Source organism: Protomyctophum parallelum (genome assembly GCF_964188405.1).
Source record: "Protomyctophum parallelum genome assembly, chromosome: 13".
In the NCBI taxonomy this organism is placed as follows: Eukaryota; Metazoa; Chordata; class Actinopteri; order Myctophiformes; family Myctophidae; genus Protomyctophum; species Protomyctophum parallelum.
In genome coordinates, this window is record NC_139708.1 from 4241756 (window position 1) to 4266987 (window position 25232).

The 25232-nt window shown below is 42.6% G+C and overlaps 2 protein-coding genes across 2 annotated transcripts in view; both read right to left on the reverse strand.

The window, feature by feature from the left end:
- Window positions 1-354: 354 nt before the first annotated feature.
- On the reverse strand, window positions 355-18724 carry samd1a (sterile alpha motif domain containing 1a). The gene is made up of 7 exons (XM_083779843.1): window positions 18262-18724; window positions 15413-15815; window positions 8561-8844; window positions 8280-8328; window positions 6308-6392; window positions 5228-5342; window positions 355-1765 (listed from the first exon to the last, which is right to left on the reverse strand). Exons 1-7 carry the CDS (start codon window positions 18646-18648, stop codon window positions 1616-1618), a joined length of 1473 nt encoding a protein of 490 aa, XP_083635969.1. The 5' UTR covers window positions 18649-18724; the 3' UTR covers window positions 355-1615.
- A 1263-nt stretch (window positions 18725-19987) lies between these two features.
- prkacaa (protein kinase, cAMP-dependent, catalytic, alpha-a) overlaps window positions 19988-25232 on the reverse strand; it is a 33222-nt gene continuing 27977 nt past the window's right edge. Inside the window, exon 10 of the mRNA XM_083780168.1 lies at window positions 19988-23282. Coding sequence (XP_083636294.1) covers window positions 23157-23282 — 126 coding nt within the window. The 3' untranslated portion in view covers window positions 19988-23156. The remainder of the gene's footprint in view (window positions 23283-25232) is intronic.

The following is a 25232-nucleotide window of genomic DNA, read 5'->3' on the forward strand; positions in this document are numbered from 1 at the left end:
ATTTATGTGTGTAATATGTGGTTTTAGTTATTTTAGATTGTAGCAGTGAGCCTGTTGTCTCTGATGTCATGGACACTGGTCTCACTACCTTCCTGGACTACAATTCCCATAATTCTTTGGTGCACTGCTCCTCCTTGTGGATAGGGGGAGAGCTGTCTTACTGAGACAACATGTAGTCCAGGAAGGAAGTGAGCCCAGTGTCCATGACATCAGAGACAACAGGCTCACTGCTACAATCTAAAATATCTAAAACCACATATTACACACATAAAGATCTCCAGGAAAGTGTTCTAAAGCTTCTAAACGTCATTAACATATATTATTTTGCAAAAAGGGTGAAGTATCCCTTTAAGTAGGATTTAGAAGGCTTTTTTAGAACCCGCCTTGGATCTAAATGGGTTAATTGTACAGCAATGTTGCTCGCTGAATGCGTTTTAGCTCCAAATCAGATTTCCGGTGAGCAACATTGTCACACAACACTAGTATAAATCATGCTTTAATCAACAGGGTCTCGTTCTAAAGTCTCCTTATGAGAGAGAGAGAGAGAGAGAAAAGGAGAACAGACATTTGTTCCTGAATAAACAGGAGAGGTCACAGAACCAGTTTAGGTTAAGGAGCCAACAACGTAATGTTAAGATCAGTCACAACACAGAGCCCACTTCTTCTGATTGGTCTACTACTGTCTGTGACATCACTGTCGTCAGCCACACAGCATTAGTGTGGTCATCAGTCTGTGGGTCCATTAGTCCGCAGGTGGTCCAGTTGGTGCAAGGTTAGTCCCTTCCAGAGGTCGCACCGGGCCTCCTGCATGTTCCTCTAGCTAGCAGAAAGGTCCATGTAAAAAAAAAACAATCTGGGTACCCACTCGGTAAAAAAAAAAGGGGAAATATTGGTTTCCTTTGTTTTCACCTCCTTTTTGTGTAGAGACAGTTCTCCCTTTCTTAGTCCACTTCCTCCCGGATGCTTCTGTGTTTAACAACGACACTAACAACAACACTGCAGGTTTAGGGCAGTGGTGCAGATAGATTCAGCCGTTAGCAGAATCTGTCTTGAGAGACTATGGAAAAAACAAACCCCCAGAGCATCGAAGACCGTTCCCATCGTCGACGCATCTATCGCATGGCAAAACAAATGAAATTAACACCTTTCCTCAAAGACCACAATGGGAAAGGTATAGGACAACCAGGCCCGGCGCCACGAGGGGGCAAAGGGGGTGTTTGCCCCCCTAAATCAACCTCTTTGCCCCCTTAGATCAAATAGTTACAGACAAAACAATGGTACATTTCCAGGCATTCAATTACGAAATTGTGCGCCTCTGCCCTCTATAGATATGCAAATGTGGCGCATTGTCTTCATGTCCAATACCTGCCCCCGATTGCCCCCTCTGTCATTTCATCCTGGCGCCGGGCCTGAGGACAACCTTCTATTAATTGTCCTTTTTTTTCACAGCCACAAAGAGAATGCCAGTCCATGTCCATTATCTGACATGGAGATGAGTGGTGGTGGGGGATGCGACTTATCCCCAGAAGGTAGTCGTCTACTGTCTGCATGTATACACATTAACGTCCCAATGTTCAGCTGGATGCTTTGTGTTGGATCATAATAAAAACACACCTCAGAGGTCTTCTTCGTCTTCCAGGAAGTGGGTCCTCTGCAGCACCTTCACGTGTCGCTCGTATATCTTGAGGGCTGGGCCGAGGCGGATGGACATGCCGGTCAACACGTCGCTGCGTTGCATTAGGAGAAGAGACTTCCCGTCTATTTCCTGTCGGGGGCCAGAAGGGAGGGGATATAAATAGACTGAGAATGTGTGTGCAAAGAGACTGTCCACATTTAACCCGTTCTGACCGGGCACCCATTTTGGTGTCGGCATCATGTTATGCTTTTAGCTATTGAAAAATAGCAGATCTACAAGCTCATATCGCGCCACCGAGTGGCGCGATACGAGCTTGTAGGTCTGCTATTTTTTGAAGAATCGAAGAACGACTGACATTTTTTAGAATCTGATCTCAGGTCAGAATGGGTTGATCAGACCAGTGTGTGTCCATGTGGAAACCTCGTATGAATCTGATCTCAGATCAGAATGGGTTAACACCCTGAGTGGCATAAACAGAGGTCTCCGTCCTATCGAATAGTAACGCACGGCGCTCAGGACGGGAGAATAATAAAAGGACGGAACTTTATTGATATCAAAACCGAGCGCATCGCTCCACAGACACGTTCATGTTATTGGGCCCATGACGCGTGAACGAATGTTTCATACGTGAACGAATGTTTCATACGTGAACGCTCGCAAACGGCGCAATGATGATAGTCAACGGCAGCGTGTTCATGTGTTTGGGTCCAATCCGTCCCAGAATGCACTCTGTTCCTATACCCGGAAGGAGGAGTGAAATCGCCTCGTGCGCTTTTTGAGCAACTTAATGCAAGTGGATGGGAGGAGAAATCCGGTGCCGTCTCTATTAATATATATACTCTAAGGTGTTAACTACCGTACACGTTTAACAACAGTGGAAAAAGTATTCACAATCTTTACTTGAGTAAAGCTATCAATACCGCAACTAGAAAGTAAGTAAGTAAGTCTGGAATTAAACATCTACTTGAGTAAAAGTAAAAGGTATTGGTATCAAAATAAAGTACTAATTATTATGCATATAGGGTTCCATTTCACAAGTTTTCAAAAGCATACAAATATTTTGAAAATAGCACATCTTAGGTCACAATAGACCTGTCTCACAGCCATTCCCCGCCCCCATTCCACGCCCCCTTTCCAGACCTAGTGGTGATGACGTGACGTCACTCCATAGACTTTACATGTTAAAAGAGCTACATTCAGAAGCCATAAACAACGCTTTTTCTGAAGGTAAACTTTATTCTATTTGTTTTAGCGGTCTTAACATCTTGTAGCTCTGGTCCATGAGTAAGGCTATGGACCAGAGCTACATCCCTACCTGCTTTCTCTGCACCATTTAAGGCCGTTTACAAATGTTAAAATGTAAAAGACCAATATTATTATGAAGAAAACAAGATGTTAAGACCGCTAAACCTGGCCCAGGCCGTAGCGTAACGGTCTGGGCACCGGACTGGTAATCCAGTCGCAGTGTGCCGCGGGTTCGACTCCCGGACCCGACACGGCCTTTACTGCATGTCATCCCCCCATCTCTCTCCCGTTTCCTGTCAGCCTACTGTCTGTCCCTTCAAAAATCAATAAAAGGCGTAAGCCGCAAAAAAAATATCTTAATAAAAATAAAAATAAAGACCGCTAAACCAAATAGAACTAGAAAAAGTGCCCTTCTGGGCACAGGTCTCCACCAGGATAGGAATGTAGGACATTGCAGCTTGCCTTCATCTGGTGGTTGGATAAAAGGGCAACAAAAGTAAAAAATCTGAAAGACCCGTTTCGTTGAATGGCTCTAGAGAGACTGTGTACCAATTTGCGTGATGTTTGGACAAAATCTGTAGGTGTACTGTGCAAAAACTTGTTTTGCACAAAGCGGCCTCCTGGTGGCGCTATAACAGGCCGTTCTGGAATGTTTGGGGCAGAGGTTCATCGTTGGCATCCAGGGAGTGTGTGTGCAAAATTTGGCATCGACCGGGTTAACGGTGGCCGAGATTAGCTGCTCACGGACACACACACGGACGGACGGATGGACGGACGGAGTGCAAAACATACTCTCCCCCCATGCCTTCGGCCTGGTGGAGACAATAAAGTTTACCTTCAGAAAAAGCGTTGTTTATGGCTTCTGAATGTAGCTCTTTGTCTCCACCAGCCGAAGGCATGGGGGAGACTATGTTTTGCACTCCGTCCGCGTGTCCGTCCGTCCGTGTGTCCGTGTGTCCGTCCGTGAGCAGCTAATCTCGGCCACCGTTAACCCGGTCGATGCCAAATTTTGCACACACACTCCCTGGATGCCAACCATGAACCTCTGCCCCAAACTTTCCAGAACGGCCTGTTATAGCGCCACCAGGAGGCCGTTTTGTGCAAAACAAGTTTTTGCACAGTACACCTACAGATCTTGTCCAAACATCACGCAAATTGGTACACAGTCTCTCTAGAGCCATTCAACCAAACCGGTCTTTCAGAATTCTCAGACTCCATCCTGATTGGTTAAGATTGGCTTCCAAAATTCACAGGAGTGCTCAGTTTCAAACAAAATGCTGCAAATCATGAACACATCGCGTGATTTCCGTGAAATTGTGCACCCACATTCCCACTAGGCCGAGGACGAAATGCCACATGAACAATTTCAACTCAGCCTCAAGGTGGCGTTATAACTGGCCGAAAAGTGTTTTACCTCTAACTGCACGGATCTGTGGATAACTTTGTATGCCAACTCCCTAGAGGCCAAGGAAAAACCTTTGCCTGGAATTTTTCACATCTGCTCTTTATAGCGCCACCAGGAGGCCGACATATGTAAAACACATTTTCTATTATTACTCCTTCACATTTTATCCAAATTTCACGCAAATCGGTACACATGATCTCCATAGTCATGTGATCAAGACAGGTTTGTTTGATTTCTCATATTCCATCCTAATTGGCCACAATTGCCTCCTACAGTTTTCAGGAGTAGCCCGCTTTTTACAAATCGCCACAACTCCTCAACGCAGCGTCCGATTGCGATGAAACTGTGCACGCATATTCCCACTAGGCTGAGGAAGAATCCTGGTGGAGACCTGTGCCGATTGGCACTTTATCTAGTTTAACATGTAATGTCTATGGGGTGACGTCACGTCATCACCACTAGGTCTGGAAAGGGGGCGGGGCATGGCTGTGAGACAGGTCTATTGTGAGCTTGTAGATTGTGGTTAAAGGGATATTTCACTTTCAAACATGTTTGTGACGTCAAGCTACATTTTAACCATGATAGTTTAAATTGAAAAGACCTGTCGTTGGTTCTAGTGACTGATATTGTCATTCTAATGCGTGAGGGGCCGTCTTTAACCTTTTTCATTTAGTTTTTATAGAAGTAAAAGGTAATGAAAACATGAAAATACTCCAGTAAAGTTACACAAAAAACACCTAAAATGGAACTTAGGTACAGTACTTAGTTACTTTACACCACTGACAACAGTACACAACTAATGTAGGTCAAGAGATCACATTCCCTATTATATGATTATGCAACAAGGACCAGAACAGGCACATCAGCACATTGGCTACACATCTCTCCACTGAATGGGGGTCGAGCTCCACCTTGTGGCGACTCACAGTTAGTGCACTGACCTGTGTTCGGAATGCCACAGCCTGCTCTGGAAAGCCTGCAGTAGAGAAATAACTGGCTACGTCTGCCACGCTCCATTGCAATAAGTTCTGGCTCACGTTCTCCTTCTTCACAGAGCTGGAGGTATGAGAGAGAGAGAGAGAGAGAGTAATCAGAATGTGACCACCAAAGAGTTTTCTCACCAAATAAATTCTCCCTTTTTTGTTGCCTTGTCAGTCAACCTCTTAGGCAATTAAGTTATCCTGATGTAATATGAGATTACACAAAAAGAAAGTATCAAATATGCTGCATGGCTATTTACATGAAGGACAGCGGTTGCTAGTGATTCAGAGTACATGAAGTTACATTACAAATGTAATGGTGAAACTAGTGCAGTGGTTCTCAGCCTGTGGGTTGGGACTTGATTGATTGATTATTATTTGTATTTATTTATTAGGGGTGGGAGGGGGGGGGGAGAGAAAAGAAAAAGACCATTACTGCATCAAAAGTAATCCAACTATACAATCCGAACTGGTCAAACATTGACCAAATTGTCAAATAAATGGAATGCCTCAACTCCTACATTCCAAGTGCATATCAGGCCGGGGGGGTCCCCAGTTAAAATATGATTATTTTGAGGGGTCACGGCCTGAATAGATGGAGACGGTCTCCTGGACAAGGGGTCTTCATGCTCCACTAAGGTTTAGGATGTAACTACAGAACACTCACACTAAGGTTTAGGATGTAACTACAGAACACTCACACTAAGGTTTAGGATGTAACTACAGAACACTCACACTAAGGTTTAGGATGTAACTACAGAACACTCACACTAAGGTTTAGGATGTAACTACAGAACACTCACACTAAGGTTTAGGATGTAACTACAGAACACTCACACTAAGGTTTAGGATGTAACTACAGAACACTCACACTAAGGTTTAGGATGTAACTACAGAACACTCACACTAAGGTTTAGGATGTAACTACAGAACACTCACACTAAGGTTTAGGATGTAACTACAGAACACTCACACTAAGGTTTAGGATGTAACTACAGAACACTCACACTAAGGTTTAGGATGTAACTACAGAACACTCACACGTCGCCATTTTTGCCACCGTTCAGGAAAATGTCCTCAGCTGGGATGAATGAGTCCAAATCCAGCTTCTTTTTCGATTTAGCACCTAAAACCAGAAAAAACATGATTAGCCATACTGAATATGGGTTACATATTACTAGGATAGTACTGATTTAAGGGACATAATACAGTGGTGTGGGAGGTCTGGCTCTGAACATAATGAATTATAACTAAACACTTTTTTTATTTGATCACCCAGTGCTAATGTAATGCAGGTGCATAGAATACTAGCCTTTCATCCTTGCCTGCATCATCCTACATCTCCACATGGTGGCAGTGCAGTACACAGCAGATACTGTACAGTGCAACAATTACAGCTAGTCGTTTGTATGCTTTTAATTACTGAACATACAATCATGTTACTTATGGCTCTGCCTGACAGGATATATTGGATGGATCCAATAATATTGTTTTGGAGACTCTAAAATTGTTGGCCGCTTTGGCTATTGACAATGTGAAGAACACTTTTGAGTTGCCAGCAAAGTTTTGATTTCGAAAGCCAAAATTACCATAGTTCAAATGAATGTTACCTGCATAGAAATGTACCTGGATCAGTCTTAAATTGGATGGCAGCTGCCTTCCGCTTGCTTCCAAAACAAAATCCCCTTTTGGCCAAAAAGTACCGTTTATACGTGTGGTGGGGGGCTCAGAGTGCTTCCACTAAGGAAAGTAGGCTTTCTATTGACACAACCCGCCTTTGGTGAGTAGCAAAAACGTTATTTTTATTTACACTAAAGAGGAGAGGCTGGTCTGAATTCATGCGAGCGGCGGGAGTTGAGAGTAACATAGCTCTAAATGAAACGCATTAGAGCTATGGACCAGAGCATTAGAGCTATGGACCAGAGCTATCTCTCTCCTATATAGAGTAGACCCTGCAGTAGGTCTTAAACCATTAAACCATTAACCCGGGAAAGCACCGTGTCATTTTGATTTTAGCGTTGGCTATTCAAAGATAGCAGATCAACAAGCTCTCAGTGCATCACTTCATGCAGCGCTGCAAGCTTGCACAGCTATTTTCTTTGGAAAACTCTTGAAAGTGTGATAACTACTGATTTGGAAGGCATTTTTTTAGAATGGGCCTCAGGTCTTTAATGGCTTCATTCATATTGTGTAACTCAGCAACTGAAAGGCAAGTTAAAGGACGCTTGTGCTTTACAAGGACTGAACAGAAGGTACAGCTTTCAAAACAACAGAGCTATCATTAGAATGAGCAACACCTGTGAGGCAGTGAGCAGCATTCACTCATCACGCACGTCCTCTGAAACATCAGGGTAGTAACTTCTATCTAATTAATCCCATTAACATTCTGCTGTGTCACTGTAAATCAATCCCCCAAAATGAGAAAAGGGGCATGTTATCAGGCTCCTTAATGTTATCTCTGAGTTCTCAATATAATATAGGTTAGCCCTTAAAGGAGAATTCCATGCTAGAATGCTTTCTTATCTTTCTTACCTTTCTTTGTAGTTGTTACGTCCCCACCAAAGAGGTCCAGGTGTTTTTTTGTGCAAAAACTCCTTATTGGCTATTTTCCCTACCATAAGCCCTCAATGAATTGCATTGCATTGAATGGGAATTGAATGGGGATATGGGGTGTTATGCTAGTTCGCTTATTTCCATCGAAAGAAGTAGTAAAGTGTGCCGCTTGGGATATTATTTACATTATGAAGAGAGGATATATACAAAGAAATTATAATTCTGAGCGATGGAAATAAGCGAATTAGCACAACACCCCATAGCCCCATTCAATTCCCATTCAATTCAATGCAATTCATTTAGGGCTTATAGTAGGGGAAATAGCCAATAAGGAGCTTTTGCACAAAATAACACCTGGACCTCTTTGGTGGGGACGTAAAAACTACAAAGAAAGGTAAGAAAGCCTTTTAGTATGGAATTCTCCTTTAAACAAATACAATTAAAATAGAGACACACTCACAGTTATCAGAGGTCAGTGGGCTTCCAACACAAACGTTCTTGGTCTCATCCTGTTGACCAGAAGGGGAATGGAAAATATGCATGAAAATGACAAGCAAGTAGCACACTGAGTTAATCAATTTGATGATTCAAGTTATCACATAGCAATGCACTGCAGTCATTACACACACAAAAACACAATAAAGCCTTATTTTTCCATCGTGGTTCCTCTCCTCTGTGAAGAAGCTGCAGCGCAGACAGAAATGCAGTGCTGTCTATCACAGAGAGATATAGGCCAATTACCAGTTTGGTTCCATTGTTGTCAGGGACCATCTGGTCATAGGAAGGTCCTCTGTCCTCTGTCCTCCATCCTTCTTTCTTTACAGTATCCTTCGGTGTACAAGGGCTTATATCCTTTGGTGGGGTGCAAGGACTTATATCCTTCGGGGTACATGGACTTATGTTCTTCGGGGTCATTGGACTTGTATTCTTTGGGTTACACAGACTTGCATTCTTCAGAACACGTGGACTTGTAGCCACAGGCGGTCCTGCTGATTTCACTGCCCCTGCCAATTCTGCTCCTTTACCTGGAGCAAATAAATGCAGAGGGTCACATTATTTATTGTTGTTGTTATTATTCCAAGTGAACAAGCTGTAATTCATGTAATAACCACAAATGTGAATCTAACCTAGTAGATAATTCAGCCACCGGACCCTATGGGATCTATGCCATTTGATTGGCCGGCAGGCAGTCACATGCTTAGCTTGCAGCTGGTTCAGGTTAGGCACCATTTCTAGTGTCTGGCAGGTCTAGAACATTGACTTCCACTCGGTACACTTGACATTACTGCCCACCATTTTTGCAGGGAAGCCACTAGACTCCATTTTCATTTCAGTATGGTATGAGAATCAACTTGCAGAGACTTGAGACTTGAATGAATTAATAGTTTACTTCGGTGCTGTACAGTAACATGGTAAACTTCATCATTTGCATTTATATTATATAAAGAGGTGGCACCGAAAAGGTCTAGGCTGAAGCCGAAGCTTATTTTGCGTAGCCTTTTTTTCTGAAAAGAAACAAAATACAAAGGAAACAGAAGAAAAATAAGCAATTTTTAGAACTTAGTCTGACAGAATGAGAACTTTCAGATGGAGAACAGTAAGATGGAAGTTACAATGATCAGCCGATTTAAACTCAAGCCAAGAGAACTTTGATCTTACGTTAATAATAATTATGATAATGAGATAATATGATAATAATTATGATAATGGTTAATAATGATAATAATCATATGATAATGTTTTATATCTATTGAATACCTTACTTTTAAATAGCTTTTTAAAGTGGTGTGCTTTAACCCATTCTGAACGGGCACCCATTTTGGTGTCGGCATCATGTTATGCTTTAGCTATTGAAAAATAGCAGATCTACAAGCTCATATCGCACCACCGAGTGGCGCGATACGAGCTTGTAGGTCTGCTATTTTTGAAAAATCGAAGAACGACTGACATTTTTAGAATCTGATCTCAGGTCAGAATGGGTTCATCAGACCAGTGTGTGTCCGGCGGAAACCTCGTATGAATCTGATCTCAGGTCAGAATGTCCATTGTCCAGGCTATTCCACAAGTCTACCCCTATAGATATACAATACATCTACCCTATGTCTTGGTGTTTTAATACACAGGTCCCCCTGAGATTGTACTGTACTCATTTCAAACAGCTCCTGTATGGATGACGGTAGAATATTGTTTATTTATCTTGTACATGAATATTGCAGTGTTTATGCTGACTATATCTTCACATTTTAGTGCGTGTTTGGCTGTTTGCAGATGAATAGTGGGTTTGTAGCTGCAAGATATTCAGTTTTATTTATGATTCTTATGGCTTTTTTTGTAACATGAAAATTGGTTTTGTTGTTCCCCCATACCTCCACACAATACATTAAGTATGGAAGTATGAGTCTTTTTTTACTAGGTCTTTTATTTTATCTAATATAGCTATTGTTTTTGAAATTTTTGATTGTACGTTTACTACGTGTGATTTCCAATTTAGTTTACTATCTTCTATAACACCTACGAATTTATTTTCATGTACTCGTTCAATTTCTATGTCAGTTATTGTTAATTTAACCATGTTCTCTATTATTTTATTACTAAAGATCATGTATTTTGTTTTACTTAAGTTCAGCGATAATTTGTTTGTATCAAACCACTTCTTGAGGGCTTCTAGCTCTCTTTTACACATAAGCTGTTTCAGGTCTGAGCTGTATAAGCTTGTGTCATATCATTTATATACATAATAAATAGTTTGTGGGCAAGTACAGGACCCTGGAGGACTGGAGGACTGTTGTTTTGTGTGTCTGAATCTACATTTTTGAAATTAACATATTGTTGCCTTTCTTGGAGATAACTTTTTAACCACTTATTTGCAACTCAAACTTGTTTGAGATAGGTAATCCAACACGTTAATTATTATTATTATTATTTTCCCCACTGTTTCCCAAACAGTGGGTCGGGGACTCGGGACCCATATGTGGGTCACAGACCAATTTTTATGGGTCACGTTTATTTATTACATCTTTCCTACATCTTGTTTTTCATTACTATTATTTCTAATGATTTAAAAGTAATCATCTAAAATGTTCCTTTTTTTCAAATGAATTCCATTCAAGAAAATCCATTAATTAAATGGGAAAGATACTTTTAACCCATTCTGGACGGGCACCCATTTTGGTGTTGGCATCATGTTATGCTTTAGCTATTGAAAAATAGCAGATCTACAAGCTCATATCGCGCCACCGAGTGGCGCGATACGAGCTTGTAGGTCTGCTATTTTTTTTTATTATCGAAGAACGACTGACATTTTTTAGAATCTGATCTCAGGTCAGAATGGGTTAATCAGACCAGTGTGTGTCCAGTGGAAACCTCGTCTGAATCTGATCTCAGGTCAGAAACAGAATGGGTTAAGAAGTAGTGAAAATAGCAGATCTCTGTTGTGAGCTTGTACATCTACTATCTAGTTTGGGTCCCGGAGAGTCAAAAATAGACACATCTACTACACTCACCTACAGTATAATGTATTCAAAACGTTGACAGCGTACGTCACTCACCTACAGTATAATGTATTCAAAACGTTGACAGGGTACGTCACTCACCTACAGTATAATGTATTCAAAACGTTGACAGCGTACGTCACTCACCTACAGTATAATGTATTCAAAACGTTGACAGCGTACGTCACTCACCTACAGTATAATGTATTCAAAACGTTGACAGCGTACGTCACTCACCTACAGTATAATGTATTCAAAACGTTGACAGCGTACGTCACTCACCTACAGTATAATGTATTCAAAACGTTGACAGCGTCACCAAACCACGTTTTATGTAGCGTATATTTTATGGCCTGAATTCTCCAAACAGAATCCATTCGAAACGCAGCAGTCAAAGTAAGTTATGTTAAAATGCCACTGCTTCTAGCCTTTAAAAGCATGAGTTATTATTACATTTTTATTTATTGCTGTTGTAGTTTTGCTGAACACTAAATGAAGTTAACCATGCACGCAGTCAACAAATCTCTAGAATTGTGTTTTGGCTTGTATTGTAGCCTATACTCATATTTATGACATTTCCCATGACTTATGTTGACGAGGCCATGGTCTGAATGACATGTTATGTCATTATAATACTTCCTGCTTCTGTGTTCGAATGGATACAGTTAATAGATTCCAAACCTTAATTGTTTTTAAGGATCTGCACCACTAACTACCCAGTCAAAATGTCATATAAAAGTGCAGACGCATCCATTCCATGTCTGCCCTATGCCTACGTTGACCATGGCAGCTGGTGGGCCTTTCGCAGACATAAAGTCAATGGAGCTGGTGTGCAGCCAGATCAGAATCAGAATGACAGTTTCCAGCCAAAGCACAACTTAAAACCAGCCCAATTCAATAAAGAAACAGCCCAAATCGGCCAAACCCATGCATATAAAACCGTAAAATCATTACATGGGTACCTAGATTTGACAAAGAACGGGACTGGTGCTTCCTTGACCGTTTTTTTTAATAGATAAATAAATAATAGCTAAATCTACATGCAGTTGTTCCCCTATTGGACAGATGGGTATCCACATCCCGCCCTACAGTATGTACACACAACATGGCTGTTGTTGGATCAAATAAATGTCCGGTCTAGAGTGGATACGGAAACAGTGTATGTATGTGTGTTAAAGGAGAATTCCATACTAAAAGGCTTTCTTACCTTTCTTTGTAGTTGTTATGTCCCCACCAAAGAGGTCCAGGTGTTATTTTGTGCAAAAGCTCCTTATTGGCTATTTCCCCTACCATGAGCCCTACATGAATTGCATTGAATTGAATGGGAATTGAATGGGGCTATGGGGTGTTGTGCTAATTCCATCGCTCAAAATTATAATTTCTTTGTATATATCCTCTCTTCATAATGTAAATACTATCCCAAGCGGCACACTTTACTACTTCTTTCGATGGAAATAAGCGAATTAGCACAACACCCCATAGCCCCATTCAATTCCCATTCAATGCAATACAATTCATTGATATGCTTATGGTAGGGAAAATAGCCAATAAGGAGTTTTTGCACAAAAAAACACCTGGACCTCTTTGGTGGGGACGTAACAACTACAAAGAAAGGTAAGAAAGATAAGAAAGCATTCTAGCATGGAATTCTCCTTTAAAGATGGAGTGCCACGATTTTTTTCCACCCTAAAACATGATCAACAGGTATTATTAGAATATAAGGAGGAAGAACTTTTTCCAAAAAGTGTACAGTATTTGTTAAAATCATGCTTTTATGTGGACAGTTGGACACACCTACCAGTTCATTAAGTATGCCTGGTGGGTGGTGATGATGGGTGGTGAATCTGGTGATCCACCTGAACTGAAGCCGCACAATGCTATTTTTTCCAGCCCAATGAATTTTAAAACGGCCAATTGGGCAGAAACCAGTCCAACACGGGCTACAACAACCAAAGTGAGCATTACTGTCTGTATAGGTTAGCTAGAATTAGTCCCTGGAAGAATGATTGCTTTATGAACCAAATTCAAACATCCATGACTAACTAGCAGAGGAATGATGTTTAGCCAACATTTACTCAATTATTCAGGTAAGCTTGGTAACATTTTAATGAATGTATATAAAATGTCTATTGTCTACCATTGTCTACGTTTATAATAATGCGATATATGCAAACACTGAATAAAGCACACATCCAAAGTTAAAAAGCCAGGTGCTGGACAGAGACAAATATTAAGAAAAACAGAGTCCACACTGAATACAGCTCTAAGGGTACTTTTTATTACCACCAATGGTGACGTTTCGAGCCAAAGTGTCTCTTCTTCATTAGGAGCTGGATCAAGTGTACGGACTCCGTTTTTCCTTATTATTTTATATGCTTGCATAATACGTATAAACAGCGACACGCGTTGATTGTAGTTGATATGGTCCTTTGAGTAGTTTAGCTGTGTGAGCTGCTTCATTCTGAGGGGCATACACTGATATAAAGTCATCAAATTAGGGTGGTCTATTCTGTTTGGTGCTGTGGTTATTAACCACATAACCCCTAGCATCATAGGCGCCGGAGAGGGGGTCATTTGGGTCTTGATGTCCGGCTCAAACTATTGGGGAATGATTGTCTATTATTTATTTAATTATCCCGACCGGCGCTGGTGGCGTCTCTAGCACCGTTTTGTTGCACAATCCGTTGTTGTGTATTGGCTGCCGCTGCATGCTTGCCTCTCGCCGCAATGACCATTCTGGCTATAGCCTATAGCCTATAGCCTATACCCTATACCGTAACCCTATAGCCTATACCCTATAGCCTATACCCTAACTGCAGTAACTGCAGTTGCTCTCTAGTCTCAATACAACTCTCGATCTCGAATATTGTCCCTCCAACTTTTTCCTGACGGCGCCACTGCCTAGCATCGGCCTTCTGGGACAAACGTTTGAAAAGAATCACACCTATGTGAACTGAGTGGTGCAACTCCCCCCCCCCCCCCCCCCTCTCATTAGCAGGCAACAGTGCAGCTCTCTCTCTCTGTTTCTGGCACAACAGCGCCCCTACTGGTACTAGTCATACTCGTGCTCATTAACCCATTCTGACCCGAGATCTGATTCATACGAGGTTTCCACTGGACACACACTGCTCTGATTAACACCATTCTGACCTGAGATCAGATTCTAAAAAATGTCAGTCGTTCTTCGATTTTCAAAAATAGCAGACCTACAAGCTCTTAGCGCGCCACTCGGTGGCGCGCTATGAGCTTGTAGATCTGCTATTTTTCAATAGCTAAAGCATAACATGATGCTATAACACCAAAATGGGTTCCCGTTCAGAATGGGTTAATGTCACACGGACACATAGGTGAACAACACACATAGGCGGACACGGACATTGCTGTTCCTTGGAGTGGTTGCACCACTCAAAAATAGCAGATATACAAGCACACAACGTATTCAATGTGAGCTTGTAGATTGCCTATTTTCGGCAATTTTATTGCATTCGTTTGTAGATCGGCTACTGCTGTTTTCAGTGAAGATATTTAATGTAGAGGGGGGGGGGGGGGGGGGGGGGGGAGATGCACAGAGTATAGTCCTAACTAATATATAGGGTTTAACTGGGTAATGCAAATATAAGTTCAAGTTGTAAACTTTATGGGCAAACTCACACACACACACCAGACAATGCATTTGAAAACGCAAGTAAGAACGCTGACGGAACATCAGACGCATCCATTGGAGTGCTGGTTTCGGGTATGTAGTTTGTTTGACTTGCAATGGACTGTGTTGGGCTTGGCCCCACTGAAAGAAAACTACAAACCAAAATGGCTGCTACAGAACAGATGCTTCACACAAACAGACATGGTCATGCACCTCATCGCCTACAACGCTCTGCCCCGTTTCTCCCATACAATGAAAGGCCGGATCACTGTCGCACGTGTGAGTCCTAATGCTTTGCTCTGGCTACACTGTAAGCATGCATAGGGAACAGCAACAAGTACTCACCCAGCAACAACTAGTTGGCTGACAACTCCTATAGGACTCTCATCTTATATTATATAACAATAATATTATATGTTGCATAATAATAGCCAGTGGCTAGTCAGCACAGACGCCTACCTTTGTCTTTCTGCATTCCGGGGTGCTGGCGCTCTGCTGGGCAGAAAGCAGAGTCATAAGCCCAGTCATTGTGCGCGAGAGCCCTGGGGCTGGATGGGGGCAAGGAGCTGGGCCTCCCGATAGCCTTCCAGGCAGCCACCGACACACTGTCCAGGCCCGTCGTGCCAGGGGTAGTAGTAGGGCTGGGGCTGACGCTAGAGCTGCAGGGGCCAATACGCGCCCCAGAGGGGGAGCAGGGTGCAGAGAAGGCATGCACAGGAGCACACTTAACGGCAGTGTCTTCATATGTGGTGGTGGTGTGGCCTGGAGGCCGCGGCCCACCGCCTGGCCCATCTCGGCTCCTTTCGTCAGCCGCCTCCTCCTCTGCATTGCTGTCTGTGTCCATAGCCATTGAGCCGTCAGCCTGCAGGATGCAAGCACATGGAAGCAACATGACATTTCAGGGAAAGTTTGTATTAAGCTTTCCAACATCATGGGATTATATTCACCATACAAACAAAGATCGTTGATCTATGAAAGTGGGTGTAGAACAGTGGTTCTCAAAGTGGTGTCCAGGGACTCCCAGGGGTCCTTAGGGGACGGGGACACATAGGACCAAATCATGTCTAACAACAAAAATGTTATTTGGGGCGGTGCCCGAGATAATAATAATAATATAAAATCTTGTGATCAAATGGGGTCTGTGACTGTGGACTGAATGCAGTGCAATGCACCTTTATCCATGTTTGGATCAACACATGGATGATAGCAAGCCTGAGGGGGGAGGGGATTAGAAACTGTATTTCAATATTTGGGAGAAATACAAATAGCATAGAATACTGAACATCAGGTAGTCATATAGGATTGCAAAGTAAAAAAAAATCACATAATTCCACAATCATATTCTGCCTTTGTTGCGATAAGACACAGGGTTTCGTCTATTTCCCCATTCATGATTGCGAGCAACTTGGGTAGCTAGCAGCAAAAACCTTGTTATTTTGAGTGTAAAACCTGTGCTAATGCCATGCGTGTTGTTATTATGGGGGAGTGTTTTCATGTCAGTCAGTGCGCTGGTCCAAGGCTGTGTCACATGAATGAAGAACACTCATACAGATGTCGCAATTTGACCGCTGTGGTAAATAATTGCCTTTGAAAAGCCTCGTCCCTCCCCGTGGTGACTGAATGCACGCAGGATGTTCCCTACACACTACAGCACACACTCAATCATGCACCCTTTCGACCGCAATCGGTGTCTTAAACAAGTCTTATTGTTGAAAATAGGATGCACAGAAGTAGTTTCGAGTCGGACGCTTGCTTAGCTTTGGTCGACGGTTCCCTATCCGTGGGGGAAAGAGCTTACAGTGTGACAGACTGTGTGCGACTGCGTGTCCAAAGACACACGGCCGAGTGCGAGTGGAGCGCGCAACTAAAGCCCGCCCCGCACCTCTCTGAGAAAGAGACGCTTTTATGGCATTTAGCCATCGGGCCGGGCGCTTATATATTACAACTTTCAATGCGTTGTTTGTTGTAGTTCAAGAAAAAAAACCCCACGTTATTCAAGCCCCCCCCCCCGAGTTCTATAGAGCCCGTGCCGGTTGAATGTAGATAAACTGTGGATGTGCTCGGTGCATTTACTGCATTGAGTGCATTCCCGTCTCTAGGCCTCCTTGTTTGATAATTAATACAGAAGCGTCTATGAAAGAAAAGTCGCGCAAAAAGACATCGAGTTTTCCGCTGTAAAGGCCAAATTATACTTCGTCGCAGGGCGGTGTCGCTCACCAAAAAGAACAGATCCTCACGTCTAGTCTACGGTCTACCGCGTCGTTAGCTTGAGATCAGTTCTTTTCGGCGAGCCTTCGTCGTATACGAACAAGAGAGTATAGTATAGTATATGTAGCCTACTAGTAGCCAGCTCACATTTATAGCCCCACATGAAATTGTGAGCGCTCCCCGAATCGGATCGAGCCATTTTAGCCAAACAGACCAGCGATGTAGAGCATTCCCAGCAGCCAGCCAGCCAGCAGACTAGACTCACTGACTAGAGCCTCCTCCATAGCCAACCTACTTTGACTTTGCACCGGGTCAATGTTCTCTTATAATGCGACGGACGGTGGAACACAAAAGCTTACGGTTACGGGTTATGATCATAATCTGACTACCGACTGTTTTGAGTGCGACATCATCATCATCTCTCATTCTTTTATCTTTAATCCCCAAGCAAAAAAAAAAAAAAAAAAAAAATTACCCCCCCCCCCTTCCCTCACTCCCTCCCTATCAGCCTCGGATGTTCCGCGGTGTTTGTGAAGACTTTTCTCTCTGGATGCCCCCCCACCACGGCCGCACCACACCGTCCCGCACCAACGAGTTTTGGGCTTGAAAAGCGCTTTCGGCTCACAGTCAGGCTGCTGAGTGTGATAATGGTGGTTCTGACTGGAGGAGGAGGAGGAGGAGGAGGGCTGTCTGTTGCAGAGACGGGACCGCAAAGTGTGCAAGTTTTTCCCCCAACGCATTGTTTTGACTTAACGGCAACATCAAATAAAAGTGCCCCCACGCCACACACCCGCCCCCCATTCCACACACCCCCCTGCGTGTGCCCCGTAACAGTCTAACATTACGCGCACAGCTTTCATTGTTGGTGATTTTTTTTCCGTGCCGAGGGTACAGCCGCTCCCCGTCTGCGGCAGTTTTGGGTGCACTTGCGTTCACACACTCGCGTCACCACTCCCCGTGTTGGAAGGAGGTAAAGAGAAGGGTGAAAAAAGCCAGTTTTAGATTTTTCGTGCGGTTCTCGCACCCTGTTCACATGTCACAATAATATAATAGTGATGATCATTAATACATGAAGGCGGTGCGATGCGAGGTCGCGTTACCTCCAGATCCTCCGTGTCATCCTGGTCCTGGTCCGCGGGACCCAGCGCGCTGTCCCCGTTGCTCAGATCCGAGTGGCTGGCTCCTTCCTCCAGCAACACGCTCCGTGATCTGCCGCTCGCCGTCACGCTGCTACTATCATCTCTGTTTTTCCTGCTTCTCCGCTGGACCTTGGCGGCGTTGCGGTACGATATGGAGCCCTTGTAATTAACTTTGAGCACAGTTTGCTCCTGGATCAGTTTCTCGAGTTCTGCGCAGGTTCGGTCGGGCTCGGACCCGTGTCGCCTGCGGACCATTCGGCAGATCCGCTCCAGGTCCGGTCGGGCTTTCCTGGAGCGCAACGAGTCGATCGTGTCCAGGATCCACTCTCTGTACTTTGATTCGGACATTTTTTTCTCCCCTTTGCTTCGGTGGGTTTGGTTTTCTTTGCCGTTGTTGCGTTTGGTGCGTCAACCTCTTCTTGTTCCAGACGGTGTTTTTATCAGCGAGCCGCGGTCCGAGAGCCCGGCAGTGTTGCCCGGTTGTGCGAGAGAAACAAGCCAACCACGTCTAGGAAAACAAGCCCAATAGCCTATAAAGAAGCGACACTTTAAACTAAGTAAACAAACAGCATTTTCTTTTGGAAAATATAGCCAATCTACAAGCTCACAACGCGTCGCATAACTTGTGTTGTAGGCTACATTTGCAACTTCTTGGGGGGAAAAGTTGGAATATTTGGAAAATAGCATAGTAGGCTACTTACTGGCAAAGTACCATGGCAGTACAAAGTACAAAACATTTCCTGATTTTTAGATGAGACAAACACAAATACATACTCATTTATTTGGGGGACTTTATTTGGTGGTAACTTAAGCCATTTTTAATTAATATATTTGAGAGCAACTGGTTAATATAATAATTTAAAAGAATGAAGCAAGCCCAAAAATAAGCAAATATGCTAGATAGAAACAAGGCAAAAACCCCGCAACTACCAGCAACTTTACAGAAATGAAGTCCAAAGTAGCTTATAAGCGGACATGGCAACACCGGAGCCCGGCTTTGAGAAGCGGAAACCTCGCTGTATGCCTGCGTTGCGTGTGCGCTTAAGGTGGACCGCTTCAGATACGGGCATAAAAGTTTCACCACGAAAGGGTTTTTTCTTTTTCTTTTTTCTTTTTTAAGGTGGAAATTTCACCCGTGGTGCGATGCGAGGCGCGCGCAGCGTCTACCGACACGCAAAATGGTGACACGATTGTATTCTCGCACAGGTGGAGACGATAGTCAGCAAGAAAGAGCTCTTATATGCAGCTATAATTATGATCCGACGAGTCTGCAGACTATAGTAGGCTATAGAGATAAAAAATAAATGGCCGGTGCTGAGACTAGATAATCTTAGACCAGTCACAAGAGCACAAAATGCGCATCGTTGAACTATGCTAACTACTACTCTACTATTCTAAAATACTGATTGAAAACTTTATTACGTTTAGCCTTATTTGCAATTCTGTCGAGATTACAGAAACAAAACAATAAAACATAGGCCTACACAGAAAACAAACTAAAAATAAGACCATAACAGTAAACTAATAAGTAAAAGATAGTTACAGTGTGGATAGGGAGATTGGATTGGGCATTATTTTTTTAGCACAAATTGTAGATTGCTCCATGAAATTGTAGAAAAATACAACTTTGGCTTGATTTTCCACAAGTGAGTTACTGAGGTGAGGGCTTACAAATGACCCAGAGATATTAGTCTTAACAAGTAAAACTTTATTGGAATGATACATTTTGCAAAATATTACTTTTTTTTGTTTTTGTTTTTTTAAAACATAATATTCATTGTGTCCTAAGGGTTTTTCTGTCAAGTTCTCCAGAGGGTAAGATAGTTAAGACTGTCAAAGGCAGATATACAGTATTGTTTCCCAAAAGGTACAATAAACTACACAATCACTGTACCCAGGTCAGGAGGAAAATAGCTTTTGTGTTTTGAAAATACAATTAGAAAATATGAATGCAAAATAACGCCTTGGATGTAAAAAGTGAAGTGTTTTGAGTAGTGTGTTAACCAGATGCAATCAGAAGGCAAATAAATGAGGGGGGGGGGGGGGGGGGGGGGGAAGCAACAACAAAAAGAAAAGAAAAAACAAACAAACAAAAAAACACACCTCACTCTCTTAAGTGGATCAAGGGGTTTAGCCTTTTATCCATTAACAGATTTGACCCTTTTGTCAGAACATTAGTCAAAGACAAAAGGGGTATTAACATGTGTGCTCTTCAAAACATTACATTATGCTTTTAAACTGTCAAATAATGCAAGCATTACCAAGGGGGTGAACCGAAATGACACCAAGAATGAACGGGCCGTAGAAACAATAGTTCCAATAACATAATCCCAGGTCGGGGAGGTCTCTTCTTGCAGTCAAGTTTGTTTTACCACATGCAAGAAAAATGAAGCTCCCAGGAGAAACATGAATTCTAAAAAAATACACGTTTGTTTCAAAAACAGCATTTTTTTCCCCGTCTCTCCTGTGACTTCTCCATCAGACAACTCAAGACATTCAAAGGCATCTTGCATTTTTATCTTAATTACATCAATAGACTGCCAAAATAATTACTCAGGCCTATATTTTAGACTCTAAAAAAACATTCGAAAAGATAAGCCATATTACGAGACCTTATGACAAATAGATTGATGCACATCAAACAACTCACAGAAAAGCATTTTAGTGGGATGTCAAATTCTAGCACCTATATAGGGCTTTATGTAGGGCGGTGGTAAAAGCTTACATCCTTCATTAAAATCAAGACAATGTGTTCAGTCAACAAACCAGCCACTAGATTTGGTCTGAGATTGTCTTGCATCCATAAATTAAAAATAAACTTGGCAAAAGGTTAAGGATACCCCCTCTAAATTAAATTATAGAAAGCTGAAGAAAAAAAAATGAAAAATGAAACAAAACATTCCACACTGCAGTCCAAAACGTTTGGTTAAGACTGCATGTCTATATGAAGGCGTTACATGTAAGGGTATATATTACAAGAAAATAATAATCACGGTGAATAGAACTAGTGTATTGACATTTAGCGGCAAACTGTCTCCCTACAACTCGACACAAAGCCCGTACAACGTCAGGACTTCTGACAAATTAAAATTGGGTTTTGCTCCATCTTGAAAACAGGGCCGCCAAGAGTCCATTTCAACAGTCACCACATTAAACCACAATCTCCGGTACCTCAACACATATAAAGCTTAACGCTCTCTCATCTCTCTTTAAAAGTGATATTGTACAAAAATAACATGCACAATTTGTTGAAACATTTTGCTACTTTTTTGCGTATTAAAATCCACCACCATCAGTTACATACAGAAAACTTGCAATGCCCTCACGTTGCAAATTTGGCAGAATTCAAACTTGTTTATTTATGAAATCTTAATTTCCATTTCACAGCTATGAGACAATGTTGAGAAAAAAAATTGATATTTCATGTTCTCTATCATATATATAGCAATATACATATATAAATGTACTATGAATTAAATAAACAATAGCCAGGAGTGTGTGACCACAATGTTAGTCGCTGCCAAATCACTGCTTTTTTTAACCCACCCATGAGCACTAAATAACACACAAGCACAGAGATTGACATAAAGACAAAATGATCACCAAAGGGCATTAAAATGTTAATAAATGCAGCTAAGAGAAAGACAGGCTTAAAGGATAATTCCTTTCATTTTCAGCTTGGGCAACATGTAACTAGTTTTGTCTAAAGTGGCAATTGGTATCGCTTAGAAATTCATCAAATAGCAGCCACCATACCGAGTGGTACTGAAACTTGACACCAAAAAGAAGCGATGAAATTCTACTCGGTACAAATCGTCATGCAGTAGTTCAATAGAGCCAAAGTTGAAAATGGACGGAAATATCATTTAAATGCGGTGCTAATGTACACCATTTCTCAAAGGTCCCGAAAAAAATAAAGAGTAAGACCTAGATAAAGTTAAACATGATAAATCATTTTTTTACTCTGATCAAAGAGGTCGCTACTGCCTTAACTGCAAGCAGTGAATGTCTCATCTACCCAATCAACCATGCCACAACGACCAGACAAAAAAGGCGGTGTGTGACGCTTTCAACCAAAAGGGGCTCTAGGGCTGATGCCACCGTAGCCAAAGCCCTGCGCCAATGCTTTCAACACGCCAATTTGCAACAAGTTGGCGTTACGATAGGCACGTCTGTTGGACTTTGTATTGCTTGGACAGATTCAGGATGGAGCAATGGAAGTGGGGGGGGGGGGGTTGGGGTGGGTTAGGATTAAGTCTGAGTTGTACTTATGTTACACGCGGGAACAAGCTCACAACGTATCGCACTGCAACGCCTTGTGAGCTTGTATATCGGTGCTATTTTCAGCGCACGACACTGGCGCGCAACCAAGTATAAATCAGGCATAACAAGGTACAACAATCACTTGTTGACAACAGCTTGTAGGAGGGACACACTCAGACAGAGCCTATAGCAGATTCAGTACCTAAACATCGATGCCTTCACCTGCAAAGACTGAGAGAATGTCGTTACACCTTCAGAAAGATGCAAAACTCACTGAAGAGTGAGACCGTTACGCTCCACCTCTCCTTGAAGCCCTGCCACAACCACAAGGGGGATAAAGTAAAACTAAAATCAGTTGAGAAACAATCAGAAAAAGGCAACGCTGCTGGTTCTGTTGGATGTTTCTTTCAATTTGCCTATCTCTCCACTGGGGGGTGGGTCGGGGGGTAGGGGGGTGGGGGGTTAACATTGTTGTCATCATTACAAAGAAGTAAGTAAGCAGTCCTCCTCAACTCCCGCAATTTGCTTTCATCCCAGGCCCCCCTTTTTCCTTTCTTAAATCCCTGTCTCTTCATCACTACTCCTGGTTGGGTCTAGAACTCGGCAAACTCCTTCCCACACTTCTCTGTGAAGGAGACTCGGATTTCCTCTTCCTCGTAGTCGTCAAAATTGCTGGTGTCACCTGGGCCTTTGCACTTAGGAATAAAAGGAGCCTCCACCTGAAACACAGGAGATAATCATTGTCCCAGTCAATATTGCGCAATGTGTTGATATTGTGCATTAAAAGCTGATGATATTGGATTTATACTGGCCACATGAAGGATGAAACTTAACAAGGCCACAATTACTTCAAGTGGTAAATAAAATGTAATCTAGATAAAACAAATACTGTAATTAGCCAACATCTGAGGCTTTGTCCACAAGTGCACTCTTTCATCCACATGCAAAACTGGATTTTTGGGCCCTGCTTTTTGGAAAGCATCCTTCCAAGGTGAACATATTGGAAAAACAACATTTTGCTGCCACGTTTTGGCTTTGGCTTTTGCGATGTCAGAGTGTGCACCGTTATCTTCTTTGAAGAGACATTTTATGCAATGGTGGAACAAAACTGTGCTTGTTCTAACCTTGCCAACAACACTTTACATGTTTACACATCAATGTACAGTTACTGTACTACTATTCCTCCATATTGAGGAACAGATGCTTGATTATTAGCTATGGAGATCACTGCTACATCATCCAACGGTTTCCACGGCAGACTCCACCAGACCAGCCTTCTACTGGTAGGTAGTAGACACTGTGCATGAGGATGCTTACGGACACCAAGCCCTTGTAGTGGTGTCGGTCCACAGGAGAGAGTAAACTGAATAGAAATATTGAAGGAACAAGAAAGCGGCTGCACACATTGATAGCTAAAGTGCCAATACTTTATTTAGGACGCAGAGTACATGAGATCAAGGGGGCAGACTGTAACAAGGTACGGTAAAGAAGGGGAGGTCACATTCTAGGCACAGGGAGCAAAAACCAAAAAGTCTAATGGAATGCATTGAAGTCAATGGACGCTGCACGGGCATATGGATACATTATTTAGGTAAATAAAAGAAGACATCAAGACATAAAAGAAGACATAACATGTTCTGATGTGTTTACTTTTTTTCTTTTTTTTTTTTAAGATATTGTTTTGCGGCTTACGCCTTTTATTGATTTTTTTGAAGGGACAGACAGTAGGCTGACAGGAAACGGGAGAGAGATGGGGGGATGACATGCAGTAAAGGCCGTGTCGGGTTCGGGAGTCGAACCCGCGGCACACTGCGACTGGATTACCAGTCCGGTGCCCAGACCGTTACGCCACGGCCTGGGCCTGATGTGTTTACTTTTGACATGCACATTTTATTGAGGCATCTAAAGAGCACAGAGTATGTTTCTGACTGTCATTGTAAGACCGTCAGGTGTTGACAGTCAATTGACAGTCTCACAATGAGTCGCGTTTGTTTTCATATGGATTTGCTTTTAAACAGCCGTGTTTTTAAAATTTCATGTGGATTTTTCTCAACAGTGCTTAACAATAATTTATTAACAATGGAGGGAAAACCCAGTTAAAAAAAATATATATATATATGTGTGTGTGGACTTCACCCTAAAGCCACTGCCATCACATTTATTTTTATACAGCCTGGCTCTGTCTGTGGGAGACTATCCGTGTTTGTCTGTATGTGTTTTTCTGGAGGAAATCTTGCAAGCCGTTGGACCGATCAGCACCAAATGTCTTGTGCACACTGCCTATGCTAACTTAGTACCTTGACTAATTCACGGGTTTTATACTTAAAAAAAAAACATTTTCTAATGATGAAGTCAATGGGATCGGGTTGAAACCGTGGCCAGATTTCCTGTCATAAGTCATAGATGATGTCAGAAGACCGACTTCACAGGCTGACCACATGAAGTCCGAGATCCACATTGGAGCAACGCCCTTACCACGATCCACATCATTACATTTTAATTTAAGGTGGCTCTCCACCAAACAGTCGGGTCCTACGTCGGATTTCCAGGTGACCAAAGTTCTGGTCGCCACACCGTACAAACCATTGCAAATGGTCGGCCGACGGCACTTTGTTATGTGCATGCGTAAGAAGGAAATTGCCTGTCATAGTCCTGGACGAGGCTTCAAG

Bases quoted from the DNA above. Each gene is read 5' to 3' on its own strand.
- samd1a (XM_083779843.1), bottom strand. From the start codon at position 18,648: ATGTCCGAATCAAAGTACAGAGAGTGGATCCTGGACACGATCGACTCG. The intron at 8,845-15,412 runs GTAGGCGTCTGT...TATTTGCTCCAG, and splicing joins CGGAATGCAGAAAGACAAAG to GTAAAGGAGCAGAATTGGCA. The intron at 8,329-8,560 runs GTAATTGGCCTA...TCTGGTCAACAG, and splicing joins ACAACAATGGAACCAAACTG to GATGAGACCAAGAACGTTTG.